Consider the following 15,265-nt stretch of genomic DNA (forward strand, 5'->3'; position numbering starts at 1 on the left):
TCACCCCACCCTGCTAAACTTCACCCAATTCTGTTATGCCAAGACTTGTACCCACCTGCTTGCTGTGATGGAAACATGTGCTGCCCCCCTGCTTGCTGCCATGGAAACACCCTGCTCACAGACTTTCCCTTTAAAATCCTGCTCACTCAGAGCTTGGGGTTCCACTTCCCTACTGCTGCATCAGTGAGACTTGGGTCCCAAGTTTGACCACTCTCATAATAAAGCTCTCTTGGTATTGCATCCAGTCATCTTCTGATGGTCTCTGAGGGTCCAGTGAACCTGGAATTACATTTGGAGGCTTGTCCTTCCCGGATGCCTCAAGACCTGTAGGACTCCCGACCCGGAGAGCTTAGTCCCACAGGTATGTGTTTTGTGTTATCTGTCTATCTGTCTTAAGTTTTTTCTTACATGGTCTTGGTGAACCTTCAGTCAGGGGGCAGAACACAGCTTGTGTGAGACGTCCAGACAGCCATCTGCCTAAGGGGGTGTCAGAGACATCTGGTCCTCTCATCAGTAATCAGTTTGCCCATCCAGAACTTCTGTGGCAGGGAAGCCAAATTCAGGATCAGGTTTTTACCCTTTCGGAATTTCTGTGGCAGGGAAGCCAGAGTTGGGTTCAGTTTTTGTCTCTCCAGCACTTCTGTGGCAGGCAAGCTAGAGTGGAGATCAGTTTTAGCCCTTCTGGAACTTCTATGGCAGAGAAGTCTGGGAAAAGCCAGTTTTTTGTTCTCTGTATGTGATGAACTGTCTCTTGCTTGGTATTGTGCCAGGAGTTTCTGTTTCATTGCTGTGATTAATTGTTTGTGGTCTCCTGTTTGCCTGCTTCTGTGATTTCAGTTTTGTCCCAGGATATTAGCCCAGGTACAGGCTGTGATTTCTTGTTTTTAGTTTCACTGTTCCCTGAGACTGACAGCTCCATTTCTGTGTGACTTACTGTTTGAGAAATTGTTCTTTTTATTTCCTTGCATTTTCCTGAATTCTTTTGATGAATTGACTGACTGATGATATGAGACAGAATACTTCCAAACCCCTTTGATTTGGTTCTGACCCATTTTGGAGAAGTAAAGTCTAGAGGTCATGGTCTTTCAGTTGATGTGAGGAAATTGGCACCCAGACCAAGTGACATATATTGTAGTTTGGAAGGGTCTAGTGAGTCATCCACCTCCATGGGTCAAATCCTTTCTGAAACCTACTAACAATCCTCCTTCCACAGGCTCTCTGAGACCAGAGAGGGAGCCACTGCCCTGGCTCCCTTGCCACCTTTTACTCTGTTTTGCAGGATGGGACTCCCATGGAAAGAAAGTCAGAATGCCAAGTTCTCTGACAATTCTAGTAATTTGATTGACACACCAGCCTTCCGGGGACGATTGTCAGCAGCTTTTAAAAGTGTTGTCTGCCATAGGGGAATGCAGACATATTATTCAGAAAGGTGCAAAAATGTCCCAGACATTGCAGGAGTCCCAACTGCTTTCCCTACAAGAGGCACATTTGGGGTTACAACACAGCTGCAGGTAAGGAGCTGTCTCCTAGTTTACCCCCAGGCTTTGTTGGCAGATATCAAGGCTGCCTCAAGATGGCTCACTAATTTGGCCAAAGTATATGATGTCAGACAGAGAACAGATAAAATTTCAGCTGCCTTTCTGGAAAGAATTAATGAAGGCTTACACAGACATACACATGTAGATCCACAAAAACCTGAACATACAGGTATGGTTGCTATGGCGTGCATTAACCTCTCCACTCCAGACATAAGAAGGAAATTACAGAAGCAGGAAAGAATAGAACAGATGAAGCTGTAAGATTTAATTGAGGTAACTGAGAGAATGTACAATAATAGGGACAGTTCTGAGGAAAAACTGTTATGAGACAGCCCAGGTTGTGGCAACATTTTGCCCAGGTATAGCTTTCCTCTCATGATCAGATAATGGACCAGCATTTTTGTCAAAGGTAAGAGAAAATGTAGCTAAGTTTATTGGGGCAGATTGGAGGTTGCATTGTGCATATAGGCCCCAAAGTTTAGGACAGGTAGAGAGGATAACTAGAACATTAAAAGAGACCATAACTAAATTGACCTTGGAGACTGGCACTGACTGGGTGAGGCTCCTCCCCTTTGTCCTTTATAGGGTTAGGAATTCTCCTTACCAGCTAGGGTTAACTCCCTTTAAGATTATCTATGTGATGCCTGCCCCTATAATACCCAACCTTAAGACTGATGCTACCACTGAAGTGGATAAAACAGGTTTTAAGAAATGTTTTAGGCTTCTGAGCAAGCAGACAACAGCAGCTTCTCAGGCAAGAAAGCTGCAAACTTCTATGGTCATTAAAATTGGATTCAACAGGTAGCAAGATGTTCCTCCCTTGAAATTACAGCTAAAGGGAATAAAAATAAGTTTTATACTTTTGTTTGTTTTGAATATGTAAGTTTACTATGTTCTATATATCTTAATGTCTGATTATTGATTATTAAATATGTTAAGACTTTACATATTTTCTGTCCTTTCTTAAAAACCAGGCTTATAAAAATAATGTTTAAAATCCTGTTTATATAAAATATTAAAACTGCACTATTATATGTTTGTATTTAAGAGTTTTGCTTGTGGGCAGCCAAAGTCTATAATATCAAAATAATATACTTGGGATTGTATTTTAAAGTACTGAAATGTTTGCACTTATAAAATTTGGTTTTGACTTTTAAAATTATGGTTATACTTTATGACTTCATTTCTTAAAAGGGTACTTTGAAAAATGTGGTTTTTTTGTATTGCAAAAATAGGTTCTAAAATATGTTTAAGGCTATGAAATATTTTAAAGTTTATCAGGTATTTTAGATGATGAAATTGGCATTTTTTCCCTTGGCATTTCAGTCTTTTATTAAGCACATAAAACTGCACTACTTAACATGTTTCTCCGTACTTTTTTTGAAATTCAAATCGCAGTGTATCATTTACAAATCTTTTTTTTTTTTTCTCAATGCAGTTTATTCAGGAACCTTGAACAATCTTCTAACCCTGAGGAAAGCCAGCCCACAACTTAAATAACCTCTGGGTAGCGAACCCCAGCGTGCCTCCTGGGCAATGCAGATAGGTCCACATACACGGAAGCAAGCCAGATCCTCAGCCTTAGCCAAGTATGGAGTTGTTTGTGACAGAGAGCACTCACCATTGGGAAGGTGGAAGGCAGAAACCAGCTCCATCTTTAAGGCGCGGCATTCCGCAGCTCTCTACAGTTCCCCCTTTTTTTTAGATGCATCAGGCAAGAGTAGAGGTCTGATCTCTGATATTAGAAATAAATTGGGACTTTGTACCAATGTTCATTTAGGTGTCATCTACCCAAAGAGCATCAGACCCATCCGATACCTTTTTCTCAGAGGCAGGACCTGGGGCATCAACCCGCATGCAATCTGACATGCTCTTCTCTGGGTCGAAAGCAGCTGACCCTGAGTGCAGTGCTTAGCCTCGCATCCTGAGCGTAACATTTTAGCTTTTTATGGTAGCCAACCATGCTTGGGGAGACTGTCCTGCTTCAATGGCTGTAAAGGCCTGAATGGTCATGGCTGCATTATGCTGTTGTGAGACTCTAATCTTGCATATATACCACAGGCAAACCAAGGAGACCAACACCAGAAGGCCTGCTAACACTCCCATGCCCACCCATTCCTTCAGATGATTCATGGCTGTAGCAATCCATGATGATAATCCTGTGGCTAGTCCTGCATCCACTCTGGTAGAATTTGCCGTAACAATGGCCACTCTCAGTTGCTCCATCATAGTATCGAATTCTTCGGTCCAATTACCTAAAATATAGCTAGACAATTGTTTAGACAGATTTGCCACACAGGAAAAAATTCTGATATTGTATGCTAGTGACACAAAGTCCAGCATAGTTCCATTGACAGCCAAGTTGAGCGATTTGCCATAGGGTATCAATTTGCTCCTGCACGAGGTCAATCCTCTGATTGAACACCATCAAGTCTCCTTTTAGTTGAGCATTAATTCCTTTGTGTACATCTAGAGCATGAGCTACATTGGCTAAAAGATTATTTAGGGTCTGAGCAGTCTGCATAGTATGACTCCTGGCTAATGCCGCGGTGGTAGCTCCAACAGCCACCAATGAGATGGCAGTAACAATGGCGGCTGTAATTCCAAGATCCCTTTTCTGTCTGAAGAGAGTCATAGCATGAGGGGAATCAATGGGCACAGGCACCCAGCGAGGCATGAGAGTAACCAGCTAGTAAATTTACTAGAATTCCAGCACTGGGCAAAAAAGCAAGTATCATTACCACAATTACTTGGCTCTATCTGGCTATCAATGAATAAAAATGGGGGATATAAACAAACAGGTGTGGACTTATACGAAATATTATGAGAAGCCTTAACCCCCTCTTTGGAACATCCTGCATCAGTTCTAGAACTAGCAGTGGTGGTGTCCGAGGTCTGAGTAGGTTCAGGAGACCATTGCCCCCAGGGGCGAAATGTGCTCCATGTAAATTGACTAACTCCATGTTTTCCTCCACTTTTGAAAGTCATTTAAGAGTCTTAAATTATCTTTTCTTAATTTATCTTTAATTTATCTTAATTTATCTTTAATTTTTCCTCAATTACACTTTATTCGTTCTGCATCCACCCATAAGCCCCTCCCTCCTCCCCTCCCGATTCCACCCTCCCTTCCCTTTCTGCATGCATGCCACTCTCCAAGTCCACTGATAGGGGAGGTTCTCCTCTCCTTTCTGATCTTAGTCCATCAGTTCACATCAAAAGTGTCTGCACTGTCCTCTACTATGGCCTGATAAGGCTGCTCCCCCACACACACGGGGAAGTGATCAAAGAGCAGGCCAATCAGATTATGTCAGAGGCAGTCCCTCTTCACATTACTATGTAGCCCACTAGGAGACTGAGCTGCCATGGTCTACATCTGTGCAGGGGTTCTAGGTTATCTCCATGAATAGTCCTTGGTTGGACTCTGGGAAGTCCAAGTATGAGTCTCTGGGAAGTTCCCTGTGTTCAAATTTTCTTGTTCTGTTGCTCTCTTTGTGGGGGCCCTGTCCTCTCCAGTTCTTACTATTTCCCCGTTCTTACATAAAATTCCATTCACTCTGACCAACAGTTGCCCATCAGGCTCAGCATCTGCTTTGATAGTCTGTAGGGCAGAGGCTTTCAGAGGCCATCTGTGGTAGGTTCCTAGGTTGTTTCCTGTTTTCTTCTTCTTCTGATGTCCATCCTCTTTGCCTTTCCAGATGGGGATTGGACATTTTAGTTAGGGTCCTCTCTCTTGCTTAGTTTCTTTAGATGCACAGATTTTAGTGGGTTTATTCTATGTTGTATGTCTATATGAGTGAGTATATACCGTGTGTGTCTTTTTGCTTCTCGGACGACACACACAGGATGATCCTTTCCAGGTCCCACAATTTACCTGCAAATTGCATGATTTCCTTATTTTTCACTGCTGAGTAATATTCCATTGTGTAGATGTACCACAATTTCTGCATCCATTCTTCAGTTGAGGGGCATCTGGGTTGTTTCCAGCTTCTGGCTATTACAAATAAAGCTGCTACAAACATGGTTGAGCAAATGTCCTTTTTGTGTACTTGAGCCATTTTTGGATATATGCCCAGGAGTGGTATGGCTGGATCTTGAGGAAGTGCTCTTCCTAGTTGTCTGAGAAAGCGCCAGATTGATTTCCAGAGTAGTTGTACAAGTTTACATTCCCACCAGCAGTGGAGAAGGGTTCCCCTTTCTCCACAACCTCTCCAGCATGTGTTGTCACTTGAGTTTTTGATCTTGGCCATTCTGATGGGTGTAAGGTGAAATCTCAGGGTTGTTTTGATTTGCATTTCCCTAATAGCTAGTGAGGTTGAGCATTACTTTAAGTGCTTCTCTGCCATTCAGTATTCCTCTACAGAGAATTCTCTGTTTAGCTCTGTTCCCCATTTTTTAATTGGATTACTTGGTTTGCTGCTTTTAAGCTTCTTTAGTTCTTTATATATACTGGATATGAGTCCTCTGTCAGATAAAGGGTTGGTGAAGATTCTTTCCCAATCTGTAGGCAGTCACTTTGTTTTGGTGATGGTCTCCTTTGCTTAGCAGAAGCTTTTCAGTTTCATGAGGTCCCATTTATTGATTGTTGCTCTTAGAGCCTGTGCTGTTGGTGTTCTGTTCAGGAAGTTTTCTCCTGTACCAATGAGTTCTAGGGTATTCCCCACTTTTTTTTTCTAGCCGATTTAATGTGTCGGGTTTTATGTTGAGGTCTTTGATCCACTTGGACTTCAGTTTTGTGCAGGGTGATAAGTATGATCTATTTTCATTTTTCTACATGTACACATCCAGTTGGACCAGCACCATTTGTTGAAGATGCTATCTTTTTTCCATTGTATGGTTTTGGCGTCTTTGTCAAAGATCAGGTGTCTATAAGTGTGTGGGTTTATTTCTGGGTCCTCTGTTCGGTTCCATTGATCCACTATTCTGTTATTATGCCAGTACCAATCAATCTAATTGATTGATTTCAGCCCTGAGTTTGATTGTTTCCAGCCGTCTGCTCCTTCTTGGTGTGTCTGCTTCTTCTTTTTCTAGGGTTTTTAACTGAGCCATTAAGTTGCTTGAATGTGCTGTCTCAGATTTCTTCTTGAAGGCATTTAGTGCTATGAACTTTCCTCTTAGCACTGCCTTCATTGTGTCCCACCAGTTTGGGTATGTTGTGTCTTCATTTTCATTGAGTTCTAGGAAGATTTTAATTTCTTTCTTTATTTCTTCCCTGACTCAGCTGTCATTTAGTAGCTAGTTGTTCAGTTTCCATGTGCGTGGAGGCTTTTTGTTATTTCTGTTGTTACTGAGGTCCAGCTTTATTCCATGGTGATCAGACAGGATACAAGGGATTATTTAAATCTTCTTGTATCTGTTGAGGCTTGCTTTGTGACCAACTATGTGGTCTATTTTGGAGAACGTTCCATGAGGTGCTGAGAAGAACGTAAATTCTTTTGTGTTTGGGTGTAAGGTTCTATAAATGTCTGTTAGTTCCTTTTGATTCATGACCTCTATTAGAGATATTGTTTCTTTGTTTAATTTCTGTTTTGTTGATCTCTCCTTTGTTGAGAGTGGGGTGTTGAAATCTCCCACTATTAGTGTGTGTGGGTCTATGTGTGGTTTAAGTTTTATCAATGTTTCTTTCACAAATGTGGGTGCCCTTGAATTTGGGGCATAGATGTTCAGGATTGTGATGTCTTCCTGGTGGAATTTTCCCTTGATGAGTATGAAGTGTACTTCCCCGTCTCTTTTGATTAATTTTGGTTGAAAGTTTATTTTATCAGATATTAGAATGGCTACTCCTGCTTGCTTCTTGCATCCATTTGCTTGAAAAGCCGTCTTCCAACCCTTTACCCTCAGGTAATGTCTATCTTTGTGACTTAGGTGTGTTTCTTGTATACAACAGATTGCTGGGTTTTGTTTATGCATCCATTCTGTTAGTCTGTGTCTTTTTATTGGAGAATTAAGTCCATTGATATTGAGAGAGATTAATGACCAGTGCCTGTTTGATCCTTTGAATTTGATGTTGCCTGTGGTCATAAGGTTGTATGCTTGGTTGCTTTTTGTTTTACTGTAGTGGGGTTATTTATTTCCTGTGTTTTCTTGAATGTAGTTAGTTTTCTTGGGTTGTATTTTCCCTTCCAGTGTCTTCTGTAATGCTGGATTTGTGTGTAGGTATTGTTGAAATTTGTTTTTTCATTGAATATCTTGTTTTCTCCGTCTATGAGAACTGCGAGTTTTGCAAGGTATAGTAGCCTGGGCTGACATCTGTGTTCTCTTAGGGTCTGCACGATATATGTCCAGGCCCTTCTGGCTTTCATACTCTCTGTTGAAAAGTCAGGTGTGATTCTAATGGGTTCGCCATTATATGTTACTTGGCCTTTTTCTCTTGCAGCTTTTGGTATTTTTTCTTTGTTCTGTATACTTACAGTTTTGATTATTATGTGGCGGGAGGATTTTCTTTTCTGGTCTAATTTATTGGGTGTTCTATATGCCTCTTGTATTCTTCTTGGCCTCTCCTTTAAGTTGGGGAACTTTTCTTCAATGATTTTGTTGAAAATATTTTCTGGGCCTTGGTGCAGGGAATCTTCTTTTTCCTCTATTCCTATTATTCTTAGGTTTTGTCTTTTTATGTTGTCTTGAATTTCTTGGACGGTCTGTGTCAGGAATTTTTTAGCTTTAACATTTTGTTTGACAGATACATCTATTTCTTCCATTGTATCTTCCATACCTGAGATTCTTTCTTCCATTTCTTGTAGCCTATTGGTTATGCTAACCTCTGTAGTTCCTGCTTTCTTCCCTAAGTTCTTTCTCTCCACAATTTCTTCCATTTGTATTTTTTTTTTAATTTTTCCAATTCTATCTTCAGGTCTTGAGCTATTTTGTTGTTTTTTTTCCCCTGTCTGACTGTATTTTCATGTTTTTCCGTCAATTCCTTCAGCTGTTTGTTTGAACAATCCACTGTTTCTTTTATTTCATTCAGTGATTTAAGCATTTCCTCTCTAAGGGCCACAGACTGTTTGGCTGCAGCTTCCCGTATTTCTTCATGGATGGCCATAATCTCCTTGTCTTTAATTTCCTCCATTTCTTTACGGATAGCCATGATCTGTTTGTTTTTATCTTCCTCTAATTCTTTTCGTATTTTATTTGTTTCCTCTGTTATCTTCTTCATGAGCATAGATGTTAGGTCATCTCCTTGAATTTCATTTATGTTGGGGTGTCTAGGGCTATTTGCCCCTTTATAACTGGGTTCTGGAGATGCCATATTGCTCTGGCTTTTGTTGGTTGAACTTTTACGCTGTCCTCTACCCATTGGGCTATCTTAGTTGTTTGAATTTAGTTTCTGGTTGTTCCTGGACTGTTGTAGTGGAGAGAATCCCTTTGGCAGGAAGATGGTTTTTCCTGAAGGAAGCCTTCCCAGCTTTTTGGGTATAGTCACTGGATGTCCGGTGTTTTTCAGGAGTTGCTACAGCTCACCTCAGGCATAGAGACCTGGGTAGTAACTGTGGTCCTGATTAGTCAAGATGGCTCTCCTCTCACTTGGAGACATCCTGTAGACAGCTGCCCTCCTTCTGGGTTTCTTGCTATAAATTTAGTGGTCAGCTGCTGTAACCTGTGTGTCCTGTGGTTTGGTCGGTTTTGTTAGGGATAACTGGTTGCCCCTTGGAGCAGTATCTGGGGGTTGATATCAGGGTTCCCAGTCTTTTGTAGGTCTGAGGTTGGAGCTCTCTGCCCCAGAACCCAAGAGGTAATCTGTGGCAGGTGAGTACTGCTCTGGTGTCTTGGGGCACACAGTTCTGCCTGTAAGGTGTAGTTGGTACCAAGCAGGCCTCTGGGCTGGCGGAGTGTGCGCCCACCCGCTAGTCTGTGGGAGCTGAGTTTCCAATCACTCTGTGCTCCTGTTTGGGCCCAGATCTGTGATGGCTGGGTGTACTCACCTGTTTGCGATCTGCAGGCTGCTAGACTTTCCCTAGGTGACCCCAGCAGCATGGTTTCTTCCTTCCCTGTGGGGTCCTCTCTGGACAGGGGTTCCCAGTCCCTGTTGTACTGGGGCACGCAGCTTGTCTGTACCACTGAGCTGAGCACACAGCTCTCCGTGCATGGCAGGAGCGCAGCTGTAATGGTGGCAGAGACCTTCCGGGGAAAGACTGGGTGACCCGGGAACAGACCCACAACCTTGCTTCCCAATGGGGTCCCCCTGCGACTGGGACTCCCAGCCTCAGACACCCTTGTGCCCATGGATCAGCCTGGGAAAGTGATGGGGACACACAGGTTTAAGGCACCAGCCCGGAGACCCAAAGCCCGCATCACCCGGGATCTCTTCCGGGTTCTGGCTGGGCAGCGGAGAGTGGACCCGACCGATTCCCACGCCGTGGGAGCCTCCTCTCACCTGGGAAACAGGACCACTGTGGTTTCAGGGCCAAGAGTTCAGTCTCCTGGTCGCTGCACGGAGAGTGCTGTCCTGCTTCTCAGTCGTGGTGCTCCCCCGGCATCGCCATCTTGGCTCCTCATTTACAAATCTTTTATCTTTCTTTTGATCATTTATACCTTTTACACAGTTCTTAAAAATGACTTCATAGCCCCATCTTTTTTTAATCTTGAAGTTGGCCTGAGGCTGGGATGGGCCAGTGAGATTAAGGAGAGGGTTTCCACTCAGACTGTTTTCCATGCGAATTCTCTCTTCCTCTGCTTTTTGTTCTTGTTCCTTCCTGGCCTGCTCTTCAGCTCTTTCCTTCTTGATTTTTTCCAGCTCTGCAAGAAGAGCAGCAGCATCATTGTCATCACTCTCCTCTTCGAAATGCTCATCTTCCTCATCCATGAGAGGATCATTGGCATTAAGGTTGGCAGCAGGAATCTGGTCTAAGCAGGGCTTCTTTGACACTGAAGAGGAAGTCATATGTTCTCAGGTTGGACAATCCCTATTTTTTCTCTTGCAGCAGCTCTCTCTCTCTCTTCCAACTCTCTCCTGAAGTCATGGTTTCGAACCTCTTCGGGGACATCCTGTATAGTTTGTCTGTATTTTATCTTTGTATGGGAAGGAAGGTCTCTGTTTGAATACTGATTTGAGAGCTGGCTCAAACCCCCTTTTCCTTTTTTTTTTTTTTTTTTTTTTGACCCATCCCACAGGTCAGTCAACAGAAACCCTGAATGGGGGAGTGGGAATGGAAAGGGACAAGAGATGTGAGAAATGAAGACCAAGGCAGTTTCTCTGATCAAGGTCTCAGTTTATTCAAATTTTTCATACAATTTTATAGGCAGGGTAAAAGAAATATAATTGCCTTTGGCAGGGTTAATAAGTAACTAGGAATCAAAGGATGGCCCACCAGAGGTGTCACAAGATTTGATAATAATGGTTGTTTGGAAAGTTCTTCAGAAGTGTTACTTGGGAATCCCTGAAGGAGAGGAAGGTTTAAGGTATTTCAGGAGGATGATCTTATTGAAAGCCCCAGGTCAGCCAGAAATGCACTATTGTACCCAAGCAGTAGGCCATTAAGCCAGGTCAGGCCAGATGCCAAAAATTCAGGGGGCAGCAAGGTGCCAGAAAGCGCCCCACAATTTTTTTTCACATGTTCTTTTTATTCAAGGGTTTGCGCACAGGTAGTATTTAAAGTCAGGCTGTTAAATTAAAGGCTTAAACTATGTAATTTTGCAAATATGACCCTGGCAAAGAATGAGCGTCTGGATGACATAAACGCTACTTATCCTGGAGTCCACGTCTGTAACATAGAACATACAAGGTCGGTATCACTGAAAACAATTGAGAAACCACAGGTGCTGGGTAAATCTGTCAATGAAGAGAAACATCAGTTTCAGCCTTGCAGAGTGTGAAACCAGCAACAAGTTCTTCTGTGGCAGAGCATCAATTGTGCTTCAGAACTTTGCCTGTAAAGTCTTTCTCCACCAGTAAATCAGCATATCTCTGCTCAAGCTCCTTCTGTCGTTCCTGTTGTCGCTGCACATCTTCTTTTAGACACTCCAGCCTGTGGGGAATAGCAGAGTCTTCACGTTTCTTGAGTTCTTCAAAAGTGCGTAGCTCCAAGTGAGCCTGCTCAATTTGGTCCCATAAGTCATTCAACTGGTTCATGAGCCCCATAGCACGAGACTGGTAACCTCCAAGCAAAATTTTCAACTTCTTTTCCATCTTTGCAGCTCTCTTGGCTTCTGTTGTCATGTGACCCCGGTTTATCTCAAGTCTCTTTTCAAGTGATTCAATTCTGTCCTTTTTGCTAGCAAGATTAGCCCTTGTGTAGCGGCTCTGATCAGGAAGATATAGGACTTGACTGTAGCATTCTTCCCACAACTGGTTGTAAGCTTCACTGGAGAGTTCTCCATGACTCATTCCTTGTTTTACCACTTCCATCTCTTGTACCAGAACATCCTGGGCCTTTTTCAGTTCTTCTTTGGAAAATTTCTCATAAGGGCTATGCTCCAGATAGGTAATGTGCTCTGCATAGTTGGTAGCAAATCTAACATGTTTTCCCTTTTTATTTCCAGATGGCTCATAGGGGTGATGTAGAAGGTCATAATGAAGCATCGTAATCATTTCTTTTTTGATCAGTTCTTCGCTTTTCTGTAAATCTGTTAGAGGTGCTTCTACACTTAAAGGTCTTAAAATAGTTTCATTTACTTCAGACGGTCTTGGTAGATCCTTCTGAGCAGGTTTGTGCATTCGTTTCATTTCCTTTACATGCTCAGCATCTCGTATTACCTGCTCTTGAGCATCCACATCAGCAGCATCTTCGATGTAGGTGTCGTCTATTTCATGTTCTTCCAGCTCCTTCTCAGCATTTTCTGGTAGAACAATTTCAAAATCATTCTTAGGCACAGGGAGGCCCAACAACCCTAGATGGAGATGTTCACGAGATTCTCCTTCCATCTGCTTCACAAAAGAGGGGTCACTATAGTCTGCCATTCCATCCTCTGGATTAATGTTTAATTTGTCTCTCAGTGGTGTTCTGTCTGGGGTGGCATTAGTGACTGGTTTGGGGGTTGTTCCACTCCAGAAAGTCAGCCCTTCAGCTCCATTAGAAGGAATCCTGAAAGGAGTAGACAGAACCGCATTTGGAATCTGCACAACCTGATGCTGCGGGGTCACACCAGAGAAGTCACTCTTGTGCAGTGGAGTATTAAGCCCACCTTTCAGTGGAGTGTCCACATTGGTCAAGACCATGAGGTTCTGAGCTCCCTGCAGAATCCTATCTTGGGAGGCCGGTGTCCGTGGTGTTCTCAGAGCGATGCTGTTGTTTGTGACATTGTACTTAGACAGGAGAGTGCTGGAAGCAGAATTTGTGATTCTAGACTCCTCTGCAGTCTGCCGTGCAAACTCACTGGCCTGGCCTCAAAGAGCGCCCCCTTCACCTTTTTTTGTTAAATAGTAAAATAGCTTTTCTAAGCAGAAATTTCAGTTACGTAAATAATTGAAAATAAGAAAATATCATGGATTTTTCTTTTGTAAATTGTTCACTCACACAATGAATTTTCTTGGGCCTCAGCAATGTTTGGTAGAGATGCAGTAATGTTAGCGCAGCTCTGGGGTCAGATCCTCCATGTGTAGAGGTGATAGATCTAGCAGGGTCTGGAGCCAGAAGGTTTGGAAACACATTCTGTCTAGTCTGGAGAATGAACCTGGTTAGGCCCTGGAATCTCCTTTTATGGAGACTCTGAAGACCACGCCCACTTCCTCCCCTGCTTGGTTTTACTAATGCTTCCAATGGGTGAGCTCCAGTAGATTGAATCAACCCTCTTTCCAGTCTCCACAAGCAAATCCCCACAACAAGGTTTCCTGAGTTACTGTTTAGCTGGTGGCAGCTCACACCTTTAATCCCAGAGTCCTAGGGACTGTGCTACTGAAGCAAAAAGATTTTTTTGTTCAAGGCCAGCCTAAAATATAGAGTAAGAACTTTGCTTTTTTTAAAAAAGTAATTTTACAATATTTTGCTGTACCTAAATATTTCACAGTGTGCTTATATTTTGCTTTTGATCATGTAACAGATGATGATGATGTCATTAACTTCTAATTCTAGCAAATACCAAAGACTACTTTCTCCAGGCATCTTCATTCCCTACTCACTCAACTTTATTTTCTAAAAAAAGAAAAAGAGAAATCCATAAATCTCATTCTATTTACTATTGACTCTGTAGAGTGACACTGGAGTTCAAGGTTTTCTAGCTCCCAGCTGTCTTTAGTTCATGTTGACCAGACAGAGAATTCTGTGTTAATGCTGTAGATGTGCAATAGTTAAGAACCTTCTGCATCTCAACCAGGTACTTTTACACAGGCTGAGTTTGTATTTTTCGTGTTCTTAGCTAAAAACTTTCCCATTCTCTTCTCTTCTTACAGATCCTTTAAATCATCAGCCACAGAAAGTTTGGCTAGGGTCTTAGGTGGATCCTCACACCTGGAAAGATCTGGGTTTGGGTGGGGCTTTCTACTTCAAATAATTCAATCAAGAAAAAACCCTTGAAAGAAAAATTCCAGCTGGGTGGGTGTGATGGTACATGCTTACAAATCCTAGCACTCAGGGAGGCAGAGGCAGGTGGATCTCTGTGAGTTCAAGCCTAGCCTGGTGTCCAAAGTGAGTCCAGGACAACCAAGATTACATTGAAAAACCCTGTCAAAAAAAAAGGAAAGAAAAGAAAGAAAGATAGAAGGAAAGAAAGAAAGAGAGAGAGAGAAAGAGAGAGATTCCAGCCTCATGGGTTTTAGTTAACTCCAGATGCAGTCAAGTTGACAAGCAAGAATAACATCACAAGAACTGACCACTTTGTACTAGATGATCAGTTAGGGAGCTCATCCCTGATAAAGGCTAATTCTTTGTCTAGGGGTGGGACTTTTTCAAAATTTTCCACTACCACATCAATATGTCCATTGTTCTGGTCTTGTTTATGCAGGCATTTCTAGAAGAGGCAGTTTCACAAAAGACTTCCTGGTATTCTGGCTCTTCCTAGCTTTTTCACCCTCTTCCAAAATGTTTCTGGAGCGAATGATGCAGGGGTTAGGATATAGGTGTATCTCTTGGGGCTGGGATCCCCATGATCTGTTGGTTTTTGCAGTCTGTCCAGCTGTGGTATTCCATGAATGTCTGCCTGTGTGGCTCATTGCTTCTTTTCTATATTATTTGTAAATAAGCTTCACTAGGATTTTTAAAACTGGATTTGCAACCTATTGTTTTGTTTACTTTGATAGTAAACCAAATCAATGATAAGTTAATGTCTCTGCAAGTATGAGATCAAGGAAGCATAGGAGGATTGGCGGGAAAAGAGCATTTATGATTACTTACATGTCATGGCAGTTTTCCACGTTGAGCTGAGGATCCACCTAAAACCCTAGCCAAACCTTCTGTGGCTGATGATTTAAAGGATCTGTAAGAAGGGAAGAGAAGGGGAAAGTGATGCAATTTTATTTCACCTAAAAACACGAAAAATACAAACTCAGCTTTCATGGGCAAAAGTACCTAGTTGAGATGCGGAAGGTTCTTAACTATTGCACATCTACAACATTAACACAGAATTCTCTGTCTGTTTAACATGAACTCTAGACAGCTGGGGAGCTAGAAAACCTTGAACTCCAATGTCACTCTAACTCTACAGAGTCAAAAGTAAACAGAATGAGATTTATGGATTTCTTTTTTTTTTTTTTTTTTTGGGGGAATGAAGATAGCTGAAGAAAGAAGTCTTTGGTATTTGCTAAAATCAGAAGTTGATGACATCATCATCAGTTACATGATCAAAAGCAAAATACGAGCACA

At 42.3% G+C, this 15,265-nt stretch overlaps 1 protein-coding gene and 1 pseudogene across 1 annotated transcript; both read right to left on the reverse strand.

Moving 5' to 3' along the window:
* Positions 1–488: 488 nt before the first annotated feature.
* Positions 489–14,804, reverse strand: LOC132654808 (spliceosome-associated protein CWC15 homolog; annotated as a pseudogene).
* On the reverse strand, positions 11,341–13,119 carry LOC110541118 (cell division cycle 5-like protein). Its single transcript, XM_060386081.1, is given in 3 exon segments — positions 11,341–11,409; positions 11,411–12,854; positions 13,116–13,119. Coding segments are annotated over 3 exon segments (1,470 nt in total). The 3' UTR covers positions 11,341–11,387.
* Positions 14,805–15,265: the final 461 nt, after the last annotated feature.

Source organism: Meriones unguiculatus, chromosome 6, assembly GCF_030254825.1.
Source record: "Meriones unguiculatus strain TT.TT164.6M chromosome 6, Bangor_MerUng_6.1, whole genome shotgun sequence".
NCBI classification, from domain to species: Eukaryota; Metazoa; Chordata; class Mammalia; order Rodentia; family Muridae; genus Meriones; species Meriones unguiculatus.